This window comes from Callithrix jacchus, chromosome 1 (assembly GCF_049354715.1).
Source record: "Callithrix jacchus isolate 240 chromosome 1, calJac240_pri, whole genome shotgun sequence".
NCBI classification, from domain to species: Eukaryota; Metazoa; Chordata; class Mammalia; order Primates; family Cebidae; genus Callithrix; species Callithrix jacchus.
This window is the reverse complement of record NC_133502.1, coordinates 195,132,653-195,160,112: the sequence shown is the minus strand read 5'-3', so window position 1 is coordinate 195,160,112 and position 27,460 is coordinate 195,132,653. Positions and strand designations below refer to the sequence as shown.

Genomic DNA, 27,460 nt, shown 5'->3' with positions numbered 1-27,460 from the left:
CTCCACCGCAATCTACAGCCACAGAGCCCAGGAGTGGGGCAAGCATGGCCCAAGGACACAGTGTCCCCCAACCCCTCGCAGCTCTGGCTCTCTACTCCAGAGCTGACCCCCACCCCCACTCAGGGCTGCCAGATCCTCCCAGACCTCAGTTTCTCCATGCTGCACTCTTCTCCCTTAATTCCAAGAAGCCACGCCTCTCTCAAGGGCTTCTTCACCTAAGTCAGGTGACTGCCCCAGCCCTCCTTCACCCACCCGCATACCTCTCTCAAACCCACTTATCAGCCAAGAAATAGAGGCCCCCAGTCCAGACCCAGTCGGATAAAGAACCCAGGGCTCTGCCCACCTGTGAGATCTTCCTGCAGGATGTGCCCACACGAGTCTTGCCTCCTTCACCCTAAAGTGCAACTCGCTCCCACTGCACAGGCACACAGACCGAGGCTCGGAGAGGAAGAGAAACTCCTCTAGGGCACAGCAAGCATATGGCAGAGCTGGGAATGGAACTCAGGCCTCCAGACACTCCTGGGAGTCCCCTGGTCTGAGCTTCCCCACCTATGATGTCCAGCAGCTCAGAGAGGGTGAGTGGTGCCTCTGGGTCACACAGCGCTGGGGCACAGCCAGAGGCCCTCACTCCCTGGCTCACGTGACTCCTGGGCGGGTCGTCCCTCAACACACCAAAACCTAGCTAAGATTTCCAGCTGTGACCCAGCTCCTCCCCTCTCCCTCGCTCAAGAGGCCTGGGGGCAGGGGGAGGGGAAGGCTTTAAAGGCACAGGAACTGCTCCAGGTGGGACAAGGGCTGGCTCCTGGTCCCATCCCTGGGGCTGTGTGATCTGGGACGGCTGCAGGTCTCTCTGAGCCAGGTGGGGTCTCAAACCCTGAATGAGAGACCTGAGCTCTGAAGGCCTCGGTGGGGCTGAATAAGGCCGGGATTCAGCGGGAGGCAGATTAGACTAAAGGTTCCCTGGGAGATAGGGCCACAGAGCTGGGGTGCAGCCAGATGCCCATGTCAGGAGGGGCTGGAGTTGTAGGCATCTGAGGCCCCGCAAGGTCTGAGGAGCCTAGATTACCTCTACAACCCCAGGGCAGGGGAGGCCTCTCCTAACAGGCCCTCTCCCCAACTTTCAGGGCTATAGGTGGGGCCTTAGGGGCTGTCACTCCAAGGACGCTTGTCACCTGGACTGAAGGGAGTCACATGATTCAGAAGGGTCCTTCCTCAACCCCCAATTTCAGGGGTCTGAGCAGGCAGGCTGACAGAGGACCCCAGGCAGTGGAAGCAGGGGGATGAGGCCCTTCCATCCATCATGCCCTCACCTGCTCTGGCACATTCAACGAGATGGGGTGGGTGCCCCCACAGGGCTGGCAGGCCCAAGCCTCTCAGCCCTCAGATTGAGGTCCACACATGGTCTCATTCTGCCAGAATTGTCACTCTTAGCAAGGCACACACTTAAATTCATTATTTTATTCCATCATTCATTGTCCCATCTAATCCTGGCCCCTCCAGATTCTTCTCTCAAGGAGCCCTGACCTGGCTGGGCATGAGACAGTATTGTCAGCCTAGCGGGGAGAGCCCTAGTGGGGGGCAGGTACCAGAATAGGGGCCTTGGGAATCCAGCCTAAGCTGGGATTGGATTTGGGGAGGACCTGCTAGGTTGAAAGAACCACCTGAGCCTGAGGGCCAGGAACTGGAGGCTTTTCCAGGCGGTGAGGGCTACAGGGGACCTCTTGACCACCCTAAGCCCTCACTAAGCCCTGAGGTGTCAAGGCTGGAAAAGGAGGTGGCTGAGCTAAGTCCTTCAAGGCCAGGTCAGTCTGGACTTTGAGAGCCCTGGGAGGCTGGTGAATATGTCACTGGATCCAGTAACCATTAACCTTGGCTCACTCATTAAGACCCTGGTGGGTGTCCATTAGCTCCTTGGCCGGTTCCAGGATCTGGGCAGAGGGCAGGGGTCCTGGGAAGAAGGGAGTGCTGATTGGGGTGTGAGGTGGAGGCTGGCTGAGCTGGCTCTCTGTGTTCTTGTTCCCTGAGAAGGGTTCCAGGGCCAAGCTGGCTTCCAGCCAGGGGCAGCTGCCAACACAGCCCGGGGCAGGTGCCACCCTACCATCCCAGTGACTTTCATCTCCTTATCACCCCTGTGTGCTGGCACCAGCAGCCCACAGTGCCTCGGGGCCTTGGCCAGACAGGAGGCTCAAAGGGATAGTCCAGCACCTGGCTCAGCATCCACCCAGACTGCCCCTCTGAGAAATGAGCCCACCATGGCCTCCAAAGCCCTGTCTGTTTCAATAAGTTGGGATCTGCTCCACCTCTGTATCTGGGGCAAGAAGGGAGCTCCTGGCATAGGAATCTGCAACCTGAGACAGGAAGGGAACTGCCTGAGTGTGCCACACCAGGAAGACTGTGCAAACCTCTTCCTGTAACTGGTGTCTCATGCTGCCCCACGCCACTGTCAGGTCCAGGAAGCCGACCACACTGAGTACCAGGAATCACCCAGAAAGCCTCGTGCCCTGAGGGGATCAGGGTGAGGGCCATGGTGGGGCAGGGTGGGGAGGTGCATGAGGGCGTGACATCCCGAACTGCAGTCATGAGCCTCTCAATGAGTGAGCGATGCAGATAGATCCAGATGTAAGCCATGCCTGGCCCATACTCCAGAACCACTGGAGCGACATCTCAGGACCCCCTGGGAGCCAGAAACCCAATATTATCCAAGACGTTTTGTGTCCCCTGGAGTCCTGCACCAAGGAGACACTTGGTAAACTGGCTAAATGAAACTGACTTCAAATCCAAGCATCATAGCATTTGAGTCAATATCAGGATCACAGAATCTCAAATATTTGGTCTCGATCTTCCAGCATCCCAGAGAGGTCAGCTTGCACACCTTCCCCCATGGGGAGCTCACTATCTCCAAAGACAGCGGGACTGTGTTTGGTTTGAAAGTTCTTCCCAGCATTAAGCCCCACTTTGCCTCTGTAACACCTGCTGTAGGTTGTGACAGTCCACCTGCTTCAGGTGTGCCTGGCCTCAGATTCTGCCCACTGTCTAAGGCCACAGAGCAGAGAAGCAGGGGCCACCCCAGATCCGGTACCTGGCCACAGCCCCTCTGAGCCAAGAAGACCACACTGAAGGGACGGAAGGAAGACTTCAGTTCAATGAAAGGGCTGGTGTTGGCCGGACGCGGTGGCTCACGTCTGTAATCCCACCCCTTTGGAAGGCTGAGGGGTCGGATCACCTGAGGTCAAGAGTTCAAGACCAGCCTGACCAACATGGTAATACCCCGTCTCTACTAAAAATACAAAATTAGCTGAGTGCAGTGGCACGTGCCTGTAGTCCCAGCTACTCAGGAGAATCACTTGAACCCAGAGGCAGAGGTTGCAGTGAGCCAAGATTGTGCCACTGCATTTCAGCCTGGGCTAGAGTGAGACTCCATCTCAAAAAAAAAAAAAAAAAAAAAAGCCAGGTGTGGTGGCTTATGCCTGTAATCCCAGCACTTTGGGAAGCCAAGGCAGGTGGATCACAAGGTCAGGAGTTCAAGACCAGCCTGACCAACATAGAGAAACTGTCTCTACTAAAAATAAGAAAATTAGCTGGGCATGATGGTGCATGCCTGTAATCCCAACTATTTGGGAGGCTGAGGCAGGAGAATTGCTTGAACCTGGGAGGTGGAGGTTGCACTGAGCTGAGACTGCGCCACTGCACTCCAGCCTGGGCAACAGAGCAAGACTCCTCTCAAAAAAAAAGAAAAGAAAAGAAAAAGAAAGAAAGGGCTGGTGTCATGCAGTTGTGATGGAGGGAGGCAAAATACAGGCCAACTGTGGGCATGGGCAGAGCTCCTGTGCCCCCAGAGCCTGGCCTATGCCCCAGCAAATGCCATTTACAGCATTTGCTATTCCATTACCCACCTTAGATGTGAGGACACAGGCTGGAGCATGGCCAAGTGTGTGGGCTCTCAGAACTGCCAGCTCGTTAATGCCTGGGAGTGCCCCAGAGTGCCCTGCAGCCTGGCCCTTGATGGACCAAGTCCAACTCCCAAACTCAGAGGCAGGATGGCAGAGGCATGGGCCCTAGAGTCCCTGGGTTCAAATGCAACCCCAGCCACTGATAGCGTGGGTATCTTGGCAGCCTTTCCCTTCCTGGCCTCAGTTTCCTACCTGGAGAGCAGGGATAACTGGAAGAGTTCCTGGGTGGACTCACTGAGATGGCCACGCATAGTCTGTAGGAAGCACCCACTACTTTGAGGCCTCACAGGTCTGACCAGGCTCTGACACTGTGCCCACAGCAGCTTCTCTCCTTTCCTGATGAGCAGCTCAGAGCAAGGGCCCAAAGGAGCCCCCTCCTGGCCGCCCTGTCCTCCCTGCCCACGGCACCCTCCACAGGTAGTATTTATCACATCAACTGGTAATTATCTGCAGTGTCTGGGAGCTCCAAGAGTGGGGTGGGGGTGGAGGAAGACTGTCCAAGCCTCAGCATCCCATGGCCTGGTCTCTGGGAGAGCGTTGCTGTCTCAAGGCCTCCATGGTGGCACGCCCAAGCCCACCTGTTCACCCACAGCCCCCTGTGACTTCACTGATGCCAGAACTGCCCAGCCCTTTCCATGCACATCATGCTCTCACCTGGGCTTTTGGGGACCTCCCACCACCTCTTAGCAGCACCTTCTGGACCTCCTTCACTTCTTGGATGCTGGGCTCAGGACTGATCTCACTGACCAGTCTGTGCCCCACTGACTAACGTTTCAGACACACCAGGTAGCTAAGCAGCTTCCTCCCCAGACTTCCAACCAGTGGCAGGGCAGCCAGAGTCTAGCCCGGTGTGGCCACCCCACAGCAGGACTGGTCTGGCCCTTGATGGACCAAGTCCAACCCCCAAACTCAGAGGCAGGATGGCAGAGGCATGGGCCATAGAGTCCCTGGGTTCAAACGCAACCCCAGCCACTGATAGCATGGCTATCTTGGCAGCCCAAGATGGCCACAAACAGTCTGTAGGACGTGGCAGCCCAAGATACCCACGCTGTCAGTGGTCCTGTCCAGCTGCTCCTACCTCTACACCCTGTTCCCAACCTCACCTGATGGCCAGCCCCCATGGGCCAGTCCTCTCACCGAGAGACTACCAATCACAGGTCCCAGCCCCTCTGCTGTTTCCCTACTGCAGCCCCGGTGCTCAGCATACAAATCTGAGCATGCCCCTGCCCCACTGGGAAAAAAAAACACTCCAAAGACCCCCTTGTCCTACCTTGCTGGCGCTTGTCCTTTTCTCTCTCTTTTTTTTTGGAGGGGGGCACCTGGATATGAACTGTCCTTCCATCTTGCTCCTTCCTGGTCTTTGTGACTTTGCACTGGCTCCATTGTCATGGCCTGAGGCACTCTTCAGACCCCAACCACAATGCTACCTCCTCCTGAAGCCCTCTGGCACTGAACCCCACTTGGCAGGCCAGCTGCTTGCTACTGCTGCCTTCTCCACAGTATCCACTGTGCCCAACAATCTTCGATGAATGGATGGATGCCAGCTGTCAGGTGGTTAGCTGTTTTTACTAAAATGCATCTTCTCAGACTTACTCGGAATCTACCTAGCCACCTGACAGCAGGCCTCTCTAATCTTGTAATCCTAGCACTATGGGAGGATGAGGTGGGTGGATCACTTGAGACCAGGAGTTCAAGACCAGCCTGGGCAACATAGTGAGACCCTGTCTTTAATTTTTTAATTAATTCTTTTTTTTAAGCCTAAGAGGACAGGGTTTGGGGAACTACATGTGGAGACTGACAGAAAGGTGAACAGGAGCTCATCCACGGCCAGGGGCAGTGGCTCATGCCTGTAATCCCAGCACTTTGGGAGGCCAAGGCAGGCCAACCACCTGAGGTCGGGAGTTTGAGACCAGCCTGACCAACATGGAGAAACCCTGTCTCTACTGAAAATATAAAATTAGCCGGGCACAGCGGCACATGCCTGTAATCCCAGCAACTCACGAGGCTGAGGCAGAATTGCTTGAACCCGCGAGGCAGAGGTTGCAGTGAGCTGAGATTGTGCCATTACACTCCAGCCTGGGCAACAAGAGCAAAACTCCACCTCAAAAAAAAAAACTAAAAAAGAAACACAACAACAACCCATCCACGGCCAGCAGTGGCTTACATCTATAATCCCAGCACTTTGGGAGGGTGAGGTAGATGGATGGCTTGAGCCTAGGAGTTGAAAACCAGCCTGGGCAACAGAGAGAGACCCCGTCTCTACAGAAATAAAAAAAAAATTAGCTGGGCGTGGTGGCACATGACTGAAGTCCCAACTACATGGGAGGCTGAGGTGGGAGGATCACTTGAGCACGGGAGGAAGAGGTTGCAGTGAGCTGAGATAGTGCCAATGTATTCCAGCCGGAGCAAAAAAAAAAAAAAAAAACCAACTCATATATGTGTCCAGCTCCACCAGGACAGAAGCTTCTGTGCTTGGGAGTCTTCCAGTCCTTACCCTATGTATCTCTTCATCTGACTGGTTTATTTGTAGCCTTTATTTTATTTTATTTATTTATTTTTGAGACAAAGTCTCACTCTGCCAGCCAGGCTGCAGTGCAGAGGCTCCCTCTTGGCTCACTGCAACTTCCGCCTTCCTGGTTCAAGCGATTCTCCTGCCTCAGCCTCCTGAGTAGCTGGGATTACAGGCTCCTGCCACGACGCCTGGCTAATTTTGTAATTTTAGTAGAGACAGAGTTTCACCATGTTGGTCAGGCTGGTCTCCAACTCCTGACCTCAAGCGATCTGCCACTGCCACCTCCCAAAGTGCCGGGATTACAGGTGTGAGCCACCGCACCTGGCCTGTCTGTAGCCTTTAAAGTTTCCTTCGGGTTACTGACTTTAATTGATGATAAAGTATGGCTGAGGAAAAAATGAAATAAAACATCCTTTGAAATAAACCAATAAACAGGTCTCCCTGATTTGCGTGAGTTGCTCTAGCAGATTAACTGAACCCAAAGAGGGGGCCTTAGGAACCCCAACTAGAAGCTAGTTAGTCAGATTTTCCCAAGGCCCAGACTTGTGACTAGTGGGATGGGGGGTGGTCTTGTGGGAATTGATTCTTGCTGGGGCATGGGGAGAACCCACACATTTGGTCACAGATGTCTGTGCTGATTGTTGTCTTGTGAGAATGCAGGGAAAACACAGTTGTTTTTTGTTTTTTTTTTGAGATGGAGTCTCGCTCTGTTGCCCAGGCTGGAGTGTGGTGGTGGGATCTCGGCTCACTGAAACCTCCACCTCCTGGGTTCCAGTGATTCTCCTGCCTCTCAGCCTTTTGAGTAGCTGGGACTACAGGCGCACGCCACCATACCCGACTAAGTTTTGTATTTTTTAGTAGAGACAGGGTTTCGCCATGTTGGCCAGGCTGGTCTCAAACTCCTGGCCTCAAGTGATCCGCCCACCTTGGCCTCCCAAAGTGCTGGGATTATAGGCGTGAACCACCGCACCCAGCCAAAAAACACAGTTTGAGTTGGTTTTTCCTCACATGCTCCTATTTGGAAATAGTCTCTACAGAAGTAATTAGTTAAGATGAGATCATACAGGATTAGAATGAGCCCTAAATCCAGTAGCTAGAGTTCTTATAAAGAAGCCATATGAGCTGGGCAAGGTGACACTCACCTGAAATCCCAGCTACTTGGGAGGCTGAGGCAGGAGAACTGCTTGGGCCTAGGAATTCAAGACCACCCTGGGCAACACAGTGAGACCGAATTGCAAAAATAAGGAAGGCCACGTGAAGGCCACACAGACATACAGGGAAGACATCCTATCTCTATAGAGTATCATCTGCTTCCTTGCTCCTAGTGAATGCCCCCAAACCATTCTGTATCCTTCTTTGCAGTGGCTACCAAGAGGCTCAGTGCTACCCAGCTACTTGCTGAGATCACATTAACCCTTAGCTGGCTTTTTTCCCTCCTGGGCTCTACCACTGCATGGGTAGAGAAGGACCCAGAGGCAGTGCAAGTCCATTTCCAGCCCTACTTGCCCACTGGGCCAGCTGGACCTTGTGTTCCTTTGAACTGGGCTACCACATGGGGGGCAGAGGGCTTGAGGCTCCAAAGGTGTGGTTATCACCAATTCATGTCTCTTGGCAGGTCCCACTTGGGGCCGAGTATGCTCCCATCAGAGCCTCTTCCCTGCTGGATTCTCCAGCCCCCAGCCTCCCACCTCAGTGACTCCCTAGGGATGATAGGGCTACCCTATAGAACCCAGGACAAGTCTTCGCACTCCCACATCAGCCCTGGAAGCCGAGAGGACAGCACTGCAATCCCTCCACCCCATGGGGTCTCAACACAGCTCTGCTGCTCAGGGTAACCCAGAGAGACATCATTCCTGGTGAGTTGGAACGACGTCCCCGTGCCGGAAGGGATAGCTCTGCCTCTGGGGGCTCCTGTCCAAGTCAGGTTAGGCCAGAAATTGTCTCCAAGAGCCAACTCACCCTAGGCACCCCGCACAGCAGGTAGGGAAAAGCCCATCCAAGGATCTAGGCCCAGACACCACCCTCCCTCTTTTGCTGGAAAAATGTCCTCCAGGAACCTCTCAGCCAGGGACACAGAGGGTGGGGGATGAGAGGCGGGGGCTGGGGCAGTTCTCTGCCTTCCACAGGACTCTAAGCTCTGGGCATTCCCCCATACCACTGGCTAGGTTGCCCCTTTCATGCTACCAGGCTCAGCCCTCCATCCCCTCCTCCCTCCCCTTCCCCTGCCCAGTCTTCTCACATTTGAGGGGACAGTGTCCAGGCCTGGCTCAGCCTCTGGGAGGATATGGTCAGAATCTGGGAGCCCTCCCAGCTCTGGCTCCAGCTTTGAGGCTGCAAGGGAAGGGGAGGAGGGCTTACCAGGCTGCCTGCTCTGGGCAGGGGGTCTGAGAGGTCCCTGGGGCACTGGGGCTGCCGCTTAAAGCTCTGACCCCATCGCCACTTCAGTTCAGCAACAGTGCCTTGGCCCTGGGGGAGGGCAAGTAAGCCCGTCATGCAGGTTTGCCAGGGAGGAAACCTGTGGTGCCAAGGTGGCCCCAGGACAATACTGGCTGCACTGGAGTGGGAGGAGAGAGTGTTGGGTCCAGCTGGCAAGTGCCAGGGGAGAAGGGGGTGCAGGTACAGGCCCAGCAGAGGTTGGGGGGTCCGTGGATGGTCAAGGGGCTAAGACATCCTGCTGTCCTCTGCCTTGTCTCCGAGCCTAGCACCCTACCCTGTCCCCACGGCCATCTCTGGGCAGGCATGGCTTAACCCAAAGGAAGAAACCTTGAATCTTTATAGTGTAATACACACACACGCACACACACAGACACACACACACGGAGCTTGGCTGTCATCCCTCAGTATATACCCTCGGACAGTGCTCATCCCTTCCTGCAGAACAGGAACCCGTCCTCCCGTCCTCACAGGCTAGACACATGTTCCCTGCCTGGGGAAGTGGGGGCTGCATTTCAGTGCCTCAAACGTCCCCCACCCAGGAGATGTGAGGGTCCCAGAGCTGGGATTGGGGCTGCAGGGGCCCAGCAGGCCTCCAACAGAGACCTACACCTCTGCTGAGGGAGCCCTGGGAAGTGAGATACTCCTTGAGCCAGGTGGTTCCATACCTTACCCTGGTCCTCAGAGGATCCAGGACCCCCTCCTCACCCTGCCTGCCCCCCCCCCACCCCTTGTCAGGGAGGAAGATTGAAGCCAGTGGCAGATGCAGCTCGCCTGCTGCCAGCCTGCCCAGAGCTGGGCTTAACGGTTAACCACACTCTTCATCTGGTTTATTTCCCGGGCTACGGTAAGAGGTGGGGGCCTGCCCCAAACCAAGAAGCAGGTGGCAGTAAATATTTGCCAGTGCAGGAGTGTCCATGCAGCATGAGCAGGCCCTACACCACAAATGCCTACGGCAAGGCAGATTTCTTTTTTGTTTCTTTCTTTTTTTTTTTTTTTAAGATGGGGTATCCGCTGGGCACGGTGGCTCACGCCTATAATCCCAGCACTTTGGGAGGCTGAGGTGGATGGATCACGAGGTCAAGAGATCGAGACCATCCTGGTCAACATGGTGAAACCCCGTCTCTACTAAAAATACAAAAATTAGCTGGGCATGGTGGTGTGCGCCTGTAGTCCCAGATACTCAGGAGGCTGAGGCAGGAGAATCGCTTGAACCCAGGAGGCCGAGGTTGCGGTGAGCCGAGATCGTGCCATTGCACTCCAGCCTGGGTAACAAGAACGAAACTCCGTCTCAAAACAAAAACAAAAACAAAAACAAAAAAAAGACGGGGTCTTGCTCTGTCGCCCAGGCTGGAGTGCAGTGGTGCAATCTCAACTCACTGTAACCTCCGACTCCCAGGTTCAAGCGATTCTCCTGCCTCAGCCTCCCGAGTAGCTGGGATTACAGGCACCCGTTAATTTTTGTACTTTTCGTAGAGACGGGGTTTCACCATGCAGGGCAGATTTCTAAAAGCAGGTGGGGGCAATATCTAATGCTGGCACAAGCAGTGGAACCCCCAGGCCGCCTGGAATGCTCTTTGCACGGTCAAAGTGACTATTCCCATCAGCACTGGGGCCGAAGGGTAGAGAGGTGCCAAAAGCCACCTCGTCCCTGCCGAGCTCTCCGTCTCCCCTGGCGGCTCCGAGCCCTCGGGACAGAGCTCTAGTGCCAAGGCTGACGCGGGCAGGGCCTCCACCAGTGAGACCAGCCCAAGCCTAGGAACCCGCTGGCCTCGCTCCGGCGCGGCTCCGGGCGGGCGCTCAGCCTTCGGACCTGGACGAGGAGGGGAGGGGGCGTGGCGACGAGGGGCGGGGCCTGGGGGACGAGGGCGCGGGGCGCAGACAGCCCTGCCTTCTGTGGGTTCGGCCCCCGCCGCGCGGCGGCCATGGGGGCGCGGCTGGGCCGGCGTGCCCGGCCTGTGGCGGGCTCCCAGACCGGGGCGGCGGCCGGCTGCGGGCCCGCGCCCTACGAGCGCCGGGTGCGGTGGCTCCGCGAGATCCAGTCCACGCTCCGCGAGCGGCGGCCGGAACGCGCCCGGCAGCTGCTGTGCCTCCTGCGCCAGGCGAGAGAAGGAGCCGGCCGCCCCGGGGCTGGCGGCCGGGCAGGGACTGGGGGTCTGGGAGGCGCGGGGCTGTGGGTTGTGGGCATGGATCGGCCGGGAGGCGAGGCTGAGCTGATCTCGGACTCGCTCGCGGGCGGGTTCCGAGGGCGCGACGGGCTGCAGCGGCGCTAGGTCTTGCCTGGGCGAGAGGGCGGTCGGCTGGAGTGAGGGCTGGGGGAGGCCGGCGGACCGTATGTGGAGGAGGAGGCCGCTGAGTGTGTTCGGGTCTCTGGGGTTTGAGAGTTCTGTGTTGAGGATGGCTCCAGCCTGGAGTAAGAGCCCAGATTCAGGCCCTGGCAAGATGGGAGGGGCCGGCAGGAGTGGCAAGTGAGGTCGAATCATCTGGTATTGAGGGACAATGGAAGAGGGTACCTTCCCCCTCCTCCAGGACTGGGGAGGCACTGGACCCTGGAGAGAGGACCCAGGGATGGTGTGCAGGTGCAGCCTCACCCCAAGACACCATGACAGCCCACACAGAGCCACCTCATGCATCACTAGCCCTCCAACAGGCAGCTCCTGCCGGTAGAGTACACACCGCCAGCATCTGTGCATCACAACACTCGGTCCGGTGGTGACCCTGGTCCTACACACACCAGGTACTCTAAACTCAGATCCCAAGCCCTGGGTTGTCCCAGGATGCTGGTCCCCCCATCACCTGGGCAAGCCGCTTCCCTCACTATGCTGTCCTTACCCACTGCAGCAGCTGCCACCACTACCTGCCCCATCCAGTTAGCAGGAAGTCAGCCATGCAGGTGTTTGGCCTGCAGAAGGTAATTTAAAATGGGGAAACTGAGGCATGGAGACACGTGGTCATCCCAGGGCCCACAGAGAAAATATGGGGCAAGCCAGGGCCAGAGCCCTTCTTCCTTTCTTCCCTTCTCCATCTCCTCCAACTCTGGGTTCAGCAGGCTGGAAAAATGGATCTGTCCCTTTAAGAGGAGCTGTCTAAATCAGAGGAAGGCAGGCTGGCAGGTTGCGGTCTGGGGCCCTGTCTGGGTCTGCCAGGCTCACCAGCCAGCCTTCCTTCTGGATCCTCCCTAGCTGGCATCTCTGGCAAACAGCAGAGGAGCACTGAATCAGCCAGACACCCAGAGGCATGCATCTCAGTCTGGGACGGTGTATGGAGCCCAAGGAGCTAGTGAGGCATTTTAGCTGGAAAACTGGACAGAGACCAGATAGGTCACCTCTCTGTGTCTCAGAGCTTAGGATTTGAGTTCCAGTGACGGGCCTGTCCTGCTCCATAACCTGCAGGGACCCTGTAGCTGTGACCCACCGACTACCCCCAACCCTGGCCCAACTTCCTGTGCTTGGGACTGATGCACAGAGCATATCACCTTTGGATTGGAGAAGGCCCACATGGGGTCTAGAGGCCCCTCTTGGCTGTGACTGCCCCATCAGCTGTCAATGTGTCCTCTAAAGAGACCCTCTGAGCTGGGTGTGGTGGCTCACACCTTTAATCCCAACACTTTGGGAGACTGAGGTGGGCAGATCACCTGAGGTCAGGAGTTTGACACCAGCCTGACCAACATAGAGAAACCCCATCTCTACTGAAAATACAAAATTAGCCGGGAGTGCTGGTGCATGCCTCTAATCCCAGCTACTCAGGAGGCTGAGACAGGAGAATTGCTTGAACCCGGGAGGTGGAGGTTGCAGTGAGCTGAGATCACGCCATTGCACTCCAGCCTGGGCTACAAGAGCAAAACTCTATCTCAAAGAGAGAGAGAGAGAGAGAGAGAGAGACCCTCTGAGAGTATTCAGCCTACCAGGCCTGTGGGAGTAGCTAGTAAGAGAAAGTCGAGGAGTGAGGCAGGAAGGCCAAGGCAGGTCTGTGCAGGTGGTAGTAGGGTGCAGGATGGGTAGGAAAGGAGGCTGGAGGTCTGAATCTTGGCAGGAGCGGTGGGGAGAGAAAAGGGATGACTAGATGAATTGGGGGAGAGAGGAGGAGGGAAGAGTGCTGGGGGGTTCCAGGGCTTCTGGCCCTAGTGCCTGCGAAGATCGGCATGGAAGCGCCCTATACTGAGCTGGGGCATGGGTGGTTAGACCAGCTTCAGAGTAGGATGCCTTTGAGACATCTGAGCAGAGGGAGAGGTCCACCCCCATGGGACTGTCTGCAAACAGATGCTGGCCACAGCTCAGGAAAACCAAAGGATAGGTGGGAAAGCACAGGATCTGAAGGGAATGCTGTGAGCAGATGTCCTGCTGGGGGACAGAGGAATTTGAGGGGTCATAAGAGCAGACCCCCCAATAAGAGGAGGACCCCAAAGAATCCCACTGACAAGCCCTAACCCCAGAGAAGGCAGTGTGATAGCACCACATCTGGCCTCCAGGGAACTGGCCTAAGGGTTGTGGGATCTGTGTGTCACCCCCGAGGGCCCCATGTCCCTCCCCTCTACTTATCTAAAGGGTCCACCAAGGCCGAGTGGCTCACACCTGTAATCCCAGCACTTTGGGAGGATCGCTTGAGCCTAGGAGTTTGAGACCAGCCTGAGCAACATAGTGAGACCCCATCTCTACAAAAAAATTGTTTAATTAGCTGAGTGTAGTGCCTATCTGTAGCCCCAGCTCCTCAGGAGGCTGAGGTGGGAGGATCCTTTGAGGAGGCAGAAGTTATACTGAACTGAGATCATGCCACTTGCACTGTAGCCTAGGTGACAGAGCGAGACCGTCTCAAAAAATAAGTAAGCAAAAAAAGAAAGGGTCCACCTGCCACCGGACACTTGGCCTATGGCCGCCTGTGGGGAGAAGCCAACAAGCCTTAGGGAGGAGATGGAGAGACTGGAACAGGCATAAGCAGCATCTGGCTGGCTGGGGGTGGGGGCTGGAGATGGAAAACCCAACTGGCTCACTCAGCTCTCTCTTCACCACTCACAGGACCTGGGCCTTGAGGGGACCCTCCTTACTGACATCCTCTACAGAGATGTGGCCTTCCTCAACCTGGTTGACCCCATCTCCCATGACCTCCTTGTGAACCTGGCCCGGGACCTGCAGTGCCCCAAGAAGGTGAGGCTGGTAGGCATGGGCCCAGGGTGGACAGGGGCCAGCAGAGCTCAGGGCTGGGAGCTGGGAGGCTAGGTCCTTCTGTGGCTTGCTGTGTGGCCTTAGACAAGTCACTGTCCCTGTCTGAGACCCAATGCCAGCATCAGTATATTAGGCTGGTCACCAGCTAGAGCAAGTGCTTTGCAGGACCCTCAAAATCCTGGGGAGACCCGTTTTCTCAGTGGCAGCACTGTGCACTAGGCCTGGGGACCCAGGCAGGGGAGACTCTAGCTGGGCAGAAGTCATACAGGACCCTGCGGGACACAGACTGTTCTGAGAAATCCAAGAACGGAACCTGACTCCCAGCCTCGGTTCCTGGGCCAGAAGAGAGCTGCCCTCGTCAGTTGGGCTAGAGCCCCCCGTCTGTCCACCAGTCTCCATCCTGGACAGACACCTTTGGGGACGGGTGCTCACTGCTTCACCCCACAACAGCTGGGGTCACAAGCGAGGCCTTCCTCATTGCTGGGGTGGAGTTTGCCACCTGCACCCTGCACCCTACAGCCGCCCAGAACCCCACTCTGATGGCACCTGCAGATGTCCTGCTGTGAGCATCAACACAGCCCCAGGATATGTGGCTGTGACCAGCCACAGGCCCCAGACTCCTAGTCACAGTGAGTCCCCCAACTGAAACAACAGTGTCCGCTACAAGCCCTGCCAACTCTGAACACCCAGGTCTGTGTGCAGTCGGCCCCGAGGACTCTGAGGCTAGCCCACAGTCATCACAGGACCGGCCCGGGCTTGCAGCCGCTGTGTGCGCCGCCTGCTCCTGGGGCTGCTCACAGAGGCATTGGATAAAGGATGCAGTGGAGCATGCTCAGTGCCAGCTTTATGGGCTGCGCACCCTGGATTCCACCCCGAGCTGGGCCTCTGCGAGAGCTCCGTTAGGACTGAGAGCGAGCCAGGTGGTGGTGCTGTGAAACATCACATCCCCCAGCCCTGTCAGCCCAGACCCAGACCCCATAGCCGCAGTCTCGCTTGGAGAGTGAGAGGAAGAAGAACATGCTGACCTGGCTTGTTCCCACTCCCTGGGACTGGCGTCAGTGGAGCAGGGATCCCTCAAGGGGCCTGGTCTGGCCTCCTCCCCCTGTGGCAAGTCCCCGAGGGGTGCTGAGGGTGGGCAGGCAGCCGGCTGATAGCCCGAGATGCTGGCCCTGGGCCTGAGGACAGGGAACAAGGGCCCATTGTCTGGGCTTCCTCCCGCCGGGCACTGCGGGACTGGACCAGCCTGTCCAGCTCCCAGAGGGCAGCCTCCCCTGGCTCTGTGCCAGGCCACAGCCGGGTTGAGGGGTGGGAGGGGGAGGCCCTGGTGGGCAGCTCCATGATCCATGGTACACAGCTGTGCTCACACACACACTTGGCTGCCCAGGCCCCTCTCCCCAAGGCCCTGAGGTGGGCAGGAGGGGCTCAGGTTCATCATGGTGACACTGCCCTCCCACAGGACTATGAGCTTTGGAAGTCCTCGGACAAGATCTGCCGACAGCTCATCTACCACCTCACCCCCCACTCGAAGCAGCAGCAGGAGTCCAGCCTGCGCCCAAGGAAGACCCAGAGCTGGTAAGGGGAACCCAGCCACTGCCCCTCTTCTCTGCCCCTCCAAGGTCCCTTCTCAGGTTGACACCTGCACTCTCACCAAGAGGCGGGTACTGAAATCCCACCTAATCAGGCCCTCGCCTGGTCCGCACAAGGCCCTATCCTGGAAGTTAGCCTGGCCTGTGGCAGCAGATGGTCCCCAAGCCGAGCTGTACCCTCTGAATGACCAGTTTGCCATTTCCCATGGGACAGTCCTGCCTCTTGCCATTCATGTGTCCCTCAATCCCTGGCCTGTCACAGGGCCTGGACACCCCAGCCACCCACCAGCCGAGGTGACCTCAGCAGGCATCTTCAGCTGAGACTTCCCATCAGGTTGCAGGGGGAGCAGATTCTGGATCACGATTCTCATTTTACAGGGAAGGAAATATTGAGGTTCAGAGAAGTAAAGTGGCTTGCCTAAGGCCGCATTCTACCTGATTTTCCTGTACCTTGTTGGGAATTCTTTGCCACTGCCAGGCTGCCTAAAGCCAAGGCCTCCACGGCTGCCCAATAGCTCACTCTGCCATGGGTCCCTCTCAGACACTCCATCCTGGAGTGACTCCATCCATGGAGCCTCATGCACAGGCTCAGCCCAGAGCTGGCCACAGGCACCCAGGCCCAGGGGACTGAACTGCTGCCAGCAGCTTACCTCATGAGGTCTCCCCATCTGCCTGCCACCGCTGTCCCACCTTGAGCCTAGTGGGCCACGCTGTGCTTGGACTCCACAAGGCTATTCCCTGACATGGCAAATGGGGGTCCTCGGGGTGTGCTCACTGTTCTCAGTCCCCCAGAAGGCCTATCTGCCTAGTGGGCTTTGTTCAGATAACGGGAGAGACCTAGAGGGTTGGAGCCACACGGGGAGAGTCCTTCTCAGTCTCTGAACTTCCCTTTTAACTGAGAACACAGGGAGCCCTCCACAGGGCAGGTCCCCTGCACACCTAGGATCTCCCCTTGCACTACCCTGCGCCTGTCCCTCTCTAGCCCTGGCACCCTGTACTGCCTAATATCTATCCCTTCATAGAAGAATTTCTCCCTACCCTAAAAGAATCAACCTCAGAGGGGCACAGGAAAAAAACATGTGGGCTCAAGAGTCAGAGCGTCTCAGTTTGGGGACCTGGTTCCCCCCTTAGTGGTGTGTGACCGTGGAAGAGTTACTTCACCTATCTGAAAAGTAAGTGAGATGGCAGCTGTAACAGGTATGGAGCTGCTGGGCACACCATGAGATTTCAAATAACAGTTCATGGAGGGTGGGGCACAGTGCCTCACACCTGTAATCCCAGCACTTTGGGAGGCCGAGGTGGGCAGATCACCTGAGGTCAGGAGTTCAAGACCAGCCTGACCAACATGGAGAAACCCCATCTCTACTAAAAATAAAAAATTAGCCAGGCATGGTGGCGTGTGCCTGTAATCCCAGCTACTCAGGAGGCTGAAGCAGGAGAATTGCTTGCACCCGGGAGGTGGAGGTTGCAGTGAGCCTAGATCATGCCATTGCACTTGACCCTGGGCAACAAGAGTGAAACTCCACCTCAAAAAAAAAAAAGTTCATGGAGATGGAGTCTTATTGTGTGTGTATGTAATCCTCACAACCATCACATCCCATTTTAACCAAAGGGGAAACAGGCTCCAAGCATTGCCATGGCCACCCACTTAGAAAGTGGTGGCCACTGGGCCGGGTGCAGTGGCTCATGCCTGTAATCCCAGCACTTTGGGAGGCCGAGGCGGGTGGATCACAAGGTCAAGAGATCGAGACCATCCTGGTCAACATTGTGAAACCCCATCTCTACTAAAAATACAAAGGATTAGCTGGACATGGTGGCGCGTGCCTGTAGTCCCAGCTACTCAGGAGGCTGAGGCAGGAGAATTGCCTGAACCCAGGAGGCGGAGGTTGCGGTGAGCTGAGATCGCGCCATTGCACTCCAGCCTGGGTAACAAGAGCGAAACTCCGTCTCAAAAAAAAAAAAAAAGAGTCTGAACCTGGCTTTGCCAGACTGTAGGCCTGGGCTGTTCCCAACAGGTCACTGTCTGTGGTTGGTGTCTGCGGTGGCTGTCCAGTAGCTCACTCTGCTGTGGGTCCCTCTTAGACACTCCATCCTGGAGTGACTCCATCCATGGAGCCTCACACACAGGCTCAGCCCAGAGTTCAGTTGCTTGGTTGCCTAGTTCATCCCCGCCTGCCACCCTCCCATAGCCTCAAGAGCAGCCTTCAGAAGTCTCCGCTGGCAGGGGAGACTGTGGACCTCTCAGGCATCCCTCTGTCGGCGCGGGACATGCAGCACGTCGCACACTACCTGGGCAGCCACGGCACTGGGCTGGCAGTGCTGGACCTGAGCTTCACAGGGCTGAGTGACGAGCTGCTACACCTGCTGCTGCCCAGCCTGTGGGTGCTGCCCCGCCTCACCCAGCTCCTGCTCAACGGCAACCGGCTGACGCGGGCCGCTGCCCGCGAGCTCACCGAGGCCATCAAGGACACCACCAAGTTCCCTGCACTGGCCTGGGTGGACCTGGGCAACAACGTGGATGTGGCCTCCCTCCCCCAGCCCCTGCTGGTGGGCCTGCGCCGGCGGCTGAGCCAGCGCACCTCACTCCCCACCATCTACGAGGGCCTGGACATTGAGCCTGAGGGCGGTGTGGCCGGGACTACCACCCCTGCCTCCAGCTGGGACTCCACAGCTGCTGGGCTGGGACCTGAGCCACAGGTCTGCTGCGCCAGGTGACACACCACCCACCTGGCTCATTGCTACTGACTTGCGATGCTCTCAAGCACATGGGATAGTGGGCGATGAAGGTCGAGGAGGACTCACAGGTCCCAGAAATCTGGTACAAATTCTCATCTTGAGATTAAGGGGACAGAAGGAGAATGGACTCATAGGAGGCCAGATGGCCAGCCCCGGCTAGAGTCTCAGCCTTCCCTCAGTGGAAGGGGCCCCAGCACCCACAGTGTGGACCCCACAATAAAGAGTGACACCCACCTGTACTTTTCTACATCACCAACCTCAGGGTCACTGAGCAACAGCCCTGGTGCTGGGGCAGGGAGAAGGGGTGGTTTTGTCTATCCAAAAGGGAGGGGCCAAGGTCACACTGACCTTCCCCCAGGTGCTCCTTGGGCAGGTCTCCCATGGAGTCCAAGGTGTGGGGGTCCTGGGTCCATCCCCATGTGCTGGAGAGTTAGAGGAGGCCTCCAGGGAGCAGGCCCTCACATCTGGGCAGGGCTTGGGCTCCTTGAGAAGGGGAGCTGTGAAGGAGCTGGCGGGGAGCCCCAGGTGGAGCAAAGTTCTACATGGAACCCCACGGCAAGCTCATGTCTGAGCCCAGGCTGCCAGTCTCACCACCAGGGCCCCTTGGGCTGGGGATGAGGCTGCACAGATCAGAAGCAGGGGCCACAGCCGACTAAGTGGGAAGACTTGGTGCCTGCCTCCCACAGGGTACAGTGCTGCTTGCCACCCCCAGTACTCAGCCCCAGGCCTCTCCTGTACTTGGTGAGGGGCAGCTCTGTGCAATTAGGAGACTCAGCAGGCCAGAGCAAAGTGCTTGTGTTTTCCCTCCAGGCCTTGGGGGTCCCTATGTGGGAGAGCATGCAGAGGGTGGAGGTAGGCATAGCCAACAGCAGGGGTCTTGGGGGAGGAGTAGTTTTAGGGCTGCCCCTGTCATGGGGTACTATCTCCCTTCCTTCCCAAGCACCATCAGAGTGGGCTCCCAGCCAGAAGCCTAATGCCACAGTCACCCTCGGCCCTGTGTGGGGAGTTACAGTTCAGCTCAACCAGGAGATGGGCAGAAAAGGAATTTAGAGATGTCCAGGGGGGATACTGAGGCCCAGAGTGAGGAAGTCGCATGCTGAGCCAGGACGTAAGGTGTGGGCACAGTGGGGGCCTGCTAGATGAGAGACTCAGCAGCAGAGGGAGGCTCCAAGGCTAAGGAGGAGGCGGGGTCCTCCTGGGCCTACACACCCCAGCCCACCACCTCCGATCTTCCCTCACAGCCCTGGCCCACAGGGGACTGTGAGCGGCACATCCATCCCCCGTGATGCGTGAATTCCAGCACATTCCCAGGCTGGCCAGATGCATTACAGCCTCTCAGGACAGAAGGGAGATGGCCAAGAAGGTTGAGGACAGGATGGTGTCTGGTCCCACTGGGAGAGAGGCAGTAAGGAAAAGGATTTTCCTTAGGCCCCACTGATCTCACTGCTTTAGGCAGCCTCCTTGCCCAAAGGCTTTGGAGAGACTGAAGATCGCCATTCGGCCCCCTGACTTGCTGTGGGACCTGACCAGGTCCTTCCCTTTTCAGAGTTTGCTCTCTCCCCTCTGTTAAATAGGACTTCCAGCTCTCAACACCCGATCTTTGGGGCCAGCCCCCTCCCAGCTCTCCTTGTTTTAAGGACTGGCCCTGCCCAGCAGCTCAGAAGCCATGGAAGTGTTTCTCTATGCCCCTACTCTGGAACAGGGGGTTCAGGCTCCCCAGAGTAAGGCAAAATGGGGTAGATGGTGGGAAGGGCCAGCAGAGAGAAGGACTGTGAGAAAATGAAAGCTTAAATCAACATGCACTTATTGTGTGAGCAATCTATTATTTAAATCAAAACTATGAGAGCCAGCCAGGCAAGCTGGTAAACGTGTCACATAAGCAGGCAGCTGAGCGCTCCCTGAAAGTCCTGTCAGAGAAACGACAAGCTCTCCGGTCCCTTGTGCCCTCCTGACACCCTGCCCAACACTAAGCCAGCCCACAAACCCTCCACCATCACTGCTCTGAGAGATTCCTACCAGGATGATTTGCGAGGACCTGAGCTGGTGTCCCAGGAAAGCTCTGGGAGAATCCAGGCGGCAGCAGATACTTTCAGTCTCTCTGCTTCTCAGACAGAAGCACACGATGCTGTAGCGGAGTCAGAGCCTGAAACGGATCAAGAGAAGTGGGAAGGTTGGGCTCATCACCATGCAGGTGTTCACAGCCTTCTCGGGGCCTTCATGACCTCCAGCAGGGCTGTCTAGGACAGGGCCACTGAGCTCCAGGAAATGGCAGCTTGTGGCTCATGCAGGCTGGTAGGGCAGAGAGCACTGGCTAGGACAGCTCCAGCCTAAGCTCTAGACGGAGGAGGAAGCAGGTGGGCTGTACTCTGGCCGGTCCTTATTCAGGCTCAGTCTTGGAGGCAGACAGGCTTGGACTTGTTCCCAGCCTGTCACTTGCTGGTGATGTGGTCCTCCTGGGGCCTGTTCCCTCATCTTGGGAACGAGGTACACCAAGCCTCCCATTATCCCACTGGAGTGAGGATGACGTAAGTTTTGGAAAGTGTCTACCGCATTGAGGGGAGCAGGGCAGGCACTCTTCAATGTCAGCAGGGCCTCCACCCAGGACTCTCTGGGTGGCAATGGCAGGAACCCAAATCTTTGGTACTAGGCCAGAGATGAAGCCATTTTTTAAATTTAACATGCACTTCCATAGCCTCCCTTGGGCCAGGTACTGTTCTGATGGCCTTATACTCCTTTAATTCTCTTCTTTGAAGGATATAGGTGCTCTGTTTTCCCGGTGAGTTGAGTGAGGCAGAAAGAGGTTAAGGGGACTTGTCAGCAGGGCACAGTGGCTCATGCCTGTAATCCCAGCACTTTGGGGGCCAAGGCAAGTGGATCACCTGAGGTCAGGAGTTTGAGACCAGGCTGGCCAACATGGTGAAACCCTGTCTCTAGTGAAAACACAACAACAAAAAATTAGCCAGGTGTGGTGGTGGGTGCTTGGAGAATTGCTTGAACCTGGGAGGCGGAGGTTGCAGTGAGCCGAGATCACACCATTGCACTCCAGCCTGGGTGATGGAGCAAGACACTGTCTCAAAAAAAAAAAAAAAAGAAAAGAAAAGAAAAGAAAGAAAGAGGACTTTTCCAAGGTCAAAGAGCCAGGAACTGGAGGAGCCAGGATGTAAGCCCAGGCGGCCTGGTGTCAGTCTGTGATGTTAGTTAACGCCTGCATGCTGCTGCCTCTCCTGTAGCCATCCCAGGGGCTGTCACTGGGGCTGTTCGACCCCAGGATTCCCGTAAATGAGCAAGCCCCTTCCAAAGAGGCCATGTGAAGCAGGAGGACCATCATGGTCCGCTATAGGGAACAGACCTCCAGCCTCATTGTCCCTGGAGTAAAACCAGGTCCTGACAACCCCCATGGACCTCAGTTTTCTGATCTGCAGGTAGGTAGAGCGGGGGGCCATGATGATGTGGGCTTTGCTCTCCCACAGGATTATGAGACTAGTGAGGAATGGGTTTGGTAGCACTTCCCAGGCTTTGTAAAACCCAGGCAGCCCAGGCCCAGGGGTGCAGCATTTGCATCCAACTCTTGCAGCCTGCCTTCAACTCCCTGGGTCTGAGGCTCCTCACACTTCAGATTGCCTTGCAGGGATGCTGAGAATATCAAAAGGAAATATGTAGAAAAGATACTGTGCTCCACAAGACTGGAGAACTTCTTTTCTGTCCTAAAAGGGAGGATATTTGTGCCCAAATAAGGTGCTTTAGGACATGAGCCCGCAGGAAAGGTCAGCCTCTGCTGACAGTCTTCATCCTGAGAATCCAGTCTTGGGCAACTGATTCCAGCTGCTGATATCAACCCAGCACAGAGGTTTTTCTCTGGGAGATGGAAGGAAAGGAAAATGCACTTCTTCCACTTAGAGATCACCCATGAAAACTAGTATTTTCTTTTCCAACTATGCACTATATATGTTTTTTAAAAATAATATTTTATTTTTTAAAATTACCCTGCAGGCAGGGCGCAGTGGCTCACGCCTGTAATCCCAGCACTTTGGGAAGCTAAGGAGGGCGGATCATGAGGTCAAGAGATCGAGATCATCCTGGCCACCATGATGAAACTCCATCTCTACTAAAAATACAAAAATTATCCAGGCGTTACGGTACGTGCCTGTAGTCCCAGCTATTAGGGAGGCTGAGGCTGGAGAATCGCTTGAATTAGGGAGGCAGAGGTTGTGGTGAGCCGAAATTTCACCACTGCACTCCAGCCTGATGACAGAGTGAGACTCCATCTCAAAAAAACAAAACAAAGGCAAAAAACCCTTCATTGAGGAAGAATTGAAACACAATAGACATTCCAAGCGTTATAAGATTAAAGTGTGCAATATGATACATTTTGCCATATATATTTATCCATGAAGCCACTATCACAATCAAGATAGTAAATGTACCTGTCACCCCAAAAGTTTCCTCATGCTTATTGGTAATCCCTCCCTCCCACCTCTCCCTGCCCACTGCCGTCCAAAAACAATTGATCTGCTTTCTGTTTCCATAGTTTGCATTTCTAGATTTTGGGATATAGGGAATCATATAGGTTATACTTTTTTTTTTTTTGAAGTGGAGTCTCACTCTGTCACCCATGTTGGAGTGCAGTCTCAGCTCACTCCAACCTCCCCCTCCCAGATTCAAGCAATTCTCTTCCCTCAGCCTCCCAGGTATCTGGGACTACAGGCACTTGCCACCACGCCCCTCTAATTTTTGTATTTTTAGTAGAGATGGGGTTTCATCATGTTGGCCAGGTTGCTCTTGAACTCCTGACCTCAAGTGATCTGCCCGCCTTGGCCTTCCAAAGTGCTGGGATTATAGGCGTGAGCTACCACTCCAGGCTGGATGTATTCTTTTCTATATGGCTTCTTTCACTTAGTATAATTATTTTGAGACTCACTGGTGTGTCAATAGCTCCTTTTTATTCTTGAGTATTCCACTGGACGGGCATGTCACAATTTATCCATTCATCTGTTGATGGACATTTGAGTTGTTTCCAGGTTTTGGCTATTACAAATAAAGGTCCTATGAAAATTCATGTACAAGTTTTTGCATGGACATGTATTTCCTTTTCTCTTGGATAAATACCTCGGAGTAGAATGACGGGATCATAAGGCACATGTATTTTTAATGTTTTAAGAAACTGCCAAACTGTTTTCCAAAGTAGTGGTGCAAGTTTACATTTCCATCAGCAGTGCACGGCAGTTCTTGTGCTTTACATCTTCAACAGCACATAGCATGGTCAGTTTTTTATTTATTTATTTATTTTGAGGCGGAGTTTCGCTGTTGTTAACCAGACTGGAGTGCAATGGCGTGATCTCGGCTGACTGCAACCTCCGCCTTCTGGGTTCAAGCAGTTCTCCTGCCTCAGCCTCCCGAGTAGCTGGGACTACAGGTGTGCACCACCATGCCCAGCTAATTTTTGTATTTTTAGTAGAGACGGGGTTTCACCATGTTGACCAGGATGGTCTCGATTTCTTGACCTCGTGATCCACCCACCTGGGCCTCCCAAAATGCTGGGATTATAGGCGTGAGCCACTGCACCCGGCCTATGGTCAGTTTTTTAAATGTTAGCTGTTCTGGGTGTGTAGTAGAACCGCTGTGGCTTTAATTTGGCATTTCCTTACTGGCCTATGATGTGAACATCTTTTCATGCACGTGTTTGCCATCTGTATCTTCTCAAGTCTGTTCAGATTCTTTCCCCGTTTTATTATTGAGCTTTGTGAATTGTTTACATATTCTGGATACACATCCTTTATTAGACTTAGCTTCGCCAACATTCTGTGGTTAGTGGTTTGTCTTAACAGTGGCTTTGGAAAGCAGTTTATTTGGGTGGTCTAATATATGTTTGGTCTTTCATGGTTGGTACTTTCGATTCTAAATTTTTGCTTAACCCAAGGTTTAGGGTTTCATTTCTGGAAGTTTTATGGTTGTAGGTTTTAAGGTTTATGGTCCATTCAGGATTATTTTTTTTTTGTATGACGTGAGGTACAGACCCAAGTTTTGGGGGATTTTTGCATATGGAAATCCAGTTGTTCTGGCACCATTTGTTAGAAACGCTATCCTTTCTTCAGTGCATTATCTTTGTGCCTTTGCAACAACTCATTTTATATACATGTGGGGATTTGTTTTCAGACTTTTTTTTTTTTTGAGACAGAATATTGCTGTTGTTGCCCAGGCTGGAGTGCAATGGCATGATCTTGGCTCACCACAATCTCTGCCTCCCAGGTTCAAGCGATTCTCCCACCTCAGCCTCCTGAGTAGCTGGGATTACAGGCATGCGCCACCACGCCTGGCTAATTTTTCTATTTTTAGTAGAGATGGGGTTTCACCATGTTGGTCAGGCTGGTCTTGAACTACTGACCCCGTTGATCTGCCCACTTCGGCCTCCCAAAGGGCTGGGATTACAGATGTGAGCCACTGCACCCGGCCTGTTTTCAGACTCTTACTCTGTTCATTTGATCTATTTATTTAACTTGAGAAATATGCTGTTTTGTTCAGTACAGCTTTATAATAATTCTTGAAATCAGGGAGTGTTCTTTTAAAATCTGCTCACCTTTTAAAATATGTAAAATACAGTTATAATTTTAATGACCTTCTTTGCTAATTCTAACATCTGTGTAGTTTTGGGTCTCTTGATTATTCTCATGTGGTGTGCTTTCCTTCATCTTTCCATGCCTAGTAATCTTTGACTGGATGCCAGACGTCGTGAATTTTACTGTTGGAGGGTACTGGACATTTTTATATTCCTACGAATCTTTTTGAATCTTGTTCTCAGATACATTTAGTTGGTCTGGAAAAACAGTTTGATGCTTTAATGTGTTGTTTTTATGACTGCTATGCAGGTCCGCTGCTTACTCTTGGGCTAATTATTCCTCATTTACGAGACAAGACCTTCCTGGATATTCGTGTTAATCATGACTTTTGTTTTCTGTTTTATGATGCTTTGATATCTTGGGCCTTGCTAATCCTGGAGGCTGCTCCTCCCAGGGTTAGCTAATTCCTAGAGATAGCAAACTTGCTTGGCAGTGTGTCTTTCATATACAAATCAACCAGTCCAACGTCCATACCCCCAGTTGCCTCCTTTATCTAATTCTCACATACTAAGCCAGTATTTCCTTTGCCCTCAATCACCTTGGGGCAAGGTACTTGCTGGGAGACCACCTATAAGCCAGCTGAAAATTATTCAGACTGGCCGGGCGCGGTGGCTCACGCCTGTAATCCCAGCACTTTGGGAGGCCGAGGCAGGCAGATCCCGAGGTCAGGAGATCAAGACCATCCTGGCTAACATAGTGAAATCCCATCTCTACTAAAAATACAATTAGCCAGGCACTGTGGCACGTGCCTGTAGTCCAGCTACTCAGGAGGCTGAGGCAGGAGAACCGCTTGAAGCTGGGAGGCAGAGGTTGCAGTGAGTTGAGATTACGCCACAGCACTCCAGCCTGGGCGACAGACCAAGACTCCGTCTCAAAAAGGAAAAAGAAAAAAAGAAAACCACAATAAAGGCTTTGGGTCTTGCTCCGCCATTGGTTCTCCAGTCTCCTGACTCAGGCTGGTATTTCCCCATATGGCCCATGTAACGTATGGTATGTCCCCTTCTTTGAGAACGTAATACATTTTTTTTTTTTGAGACAGAGTTTTGCTGTTGTTACCCAGACTGGAGTGCAATGACACGATCTTGGCTCACCGCAACCTCTGCCTTCTGGGTTCAAGCAATTCTCCTGCCTTAGCCTCCTGAGTAGCTGGGACTACAGGTGAGCACCATCATGCCCAGCTAATTTTTGTATTTTTAGTGGAGACGGGGTTTCACCTTGTTTACCAGGATGGTCTCGATCTCTTGACCTCATGATCCACCCACCTCGGCCTCCCAAAGTGCTGGGATTATAAGCGTGAGCCACCGCGCCCGGCCTGTAATACATTCTTTCAAGGCAGCTGTCTCCATGTCTCACTGTATCTGATTAAAACAAAATCAGATATGGCACATCTTAAAGCAACACATTCCTACCAGTCAGACAAAAATCTCAGTTCACAGGATATGGGGTACTGTGAACTTTTTTTTTTTTTTTTGAGACGGAGTTTCGCTCGTTACCCAGGCTGGAGTGCAATGGCGCGATCTCGGCTCACCGCAACCTCCACTTCCTGGGTTCAGGCAATTCTCCTGCCTCAGCCTCCCGAGTAGCTGGGATTACAGGCACGTGCCACCATGTCCAGCTAATTTTTGTATTTTTAGTAGAGATGGGGTTTCACCATGTTGACCAGGATGGTCTCGATCTCTTGACCTCATGATCCACCCGCTTCGGCCTCCCAAAGTGCTGAGATTAGAGGCATGAGCCACCGCGCCTGGCCAGTACTGTGAATTTTTTGTCTGACGAAAAGGTACTATTCTCAGCCCAGCATGACGCCAAGCGCTGTTCCAATTCTTTTTTATTGGGTCTTCCCCAGCCTGTTAACTTCCTCGCATTCGTGTGCTGATCAGTATTCTGGTGAATATTCAAAAGGGATCCACTGCATATCTCTTGAGTTCTCCGCGCGGCTCTCTTCTCTGTTATTGTGTCCTATAACTTTAGCTGCCTTGGTGGCTTCTCATTCTTCAACACAGGCAGGCTGGTTGGTCAGCATCAGTCCCCCTCACTGTGCCACTGCTTGGAGACTCTTGGAATGCAGTGAGCTGGAGCAACTGTACAACTCCCTTTATTCTGTTCCTCAGGGATTATTCTCCATCAATGTCTAATGCCTTGAAAACCACTGTTTCATATTATTTTGTGTGTGTGTTTTTTCAGGTACAATGATAAATCAATTACTTTCATCTTGGCTAGTTGCAAGAAACTCCTGTATTTTTTTTTTTTTTTTTTTTTAAATACAGAGTTTTGCTCTTGTTAACCAAGCTGGAGTGCAATGGCACAATCTAGGCTCACCGCAACCTCCGCCTCCTGGGTTCAGGCAATTCTCCTGCCTCAGCCTCCTGAGTAGCTGGGATTACAGGCACGCGCCACCATGTCCAGCTAATTTTTGTATTTTTAGTAGAGATGGTGTTTCACCATGTTGATCAGGATGGTCTCGATCTCT

General features: G+C 54.2%; 2 protein-coding genes across 5 annotated transcripts in view; one reads left to right on the top strand and one right to left on the bottom strand.

Moving 5' to 3' along the window:
* The window catches only part of GGT1 (gamma-glutamyltransferase 1), a 40,352-nt gene extending 25,071 nt beyond the window's left edge, over positions 1-15,281 (bottom strand). For 3 of the 4 annotated variants that reach the window (XM_078336127.1, XM_078336124.1, XM_078336132.1), the window contains exon 1: positions 15,080-15,281. The gene's annotated coding sequence lies outside the window, so the exon portion shown is untranslated. Of the gene's footprint in view, positions 1-343; positions 591-15,079 lie in introns of those variants that run through there. The other variant, XM_009007897.5, reaches the window with a different exon arrangement.
* On the top strand, positions 10,787-18,609 carry LRRC75B (leucine rich repeat containing 75B). Its single transcript, XM_002743600.6, has 4 exons — positions 10,787-10,997; positions 13,908-14,036; positions 15,511-15,626; positions 17,830-18,609. Exons 1-4 carry the CDS (start codon positions 10,821-10,823, stop codon positions 18,353-18,355), a joined length of 948 nt encoding a protein of 315 aa, XP_002743646.1. The 5' UTR covers positions 10,787-10,820; the 3' UTR covers positions 18,356-18,609.
* Positions 18,610-27,460: the final 8,851 nt, after the last annotated feature.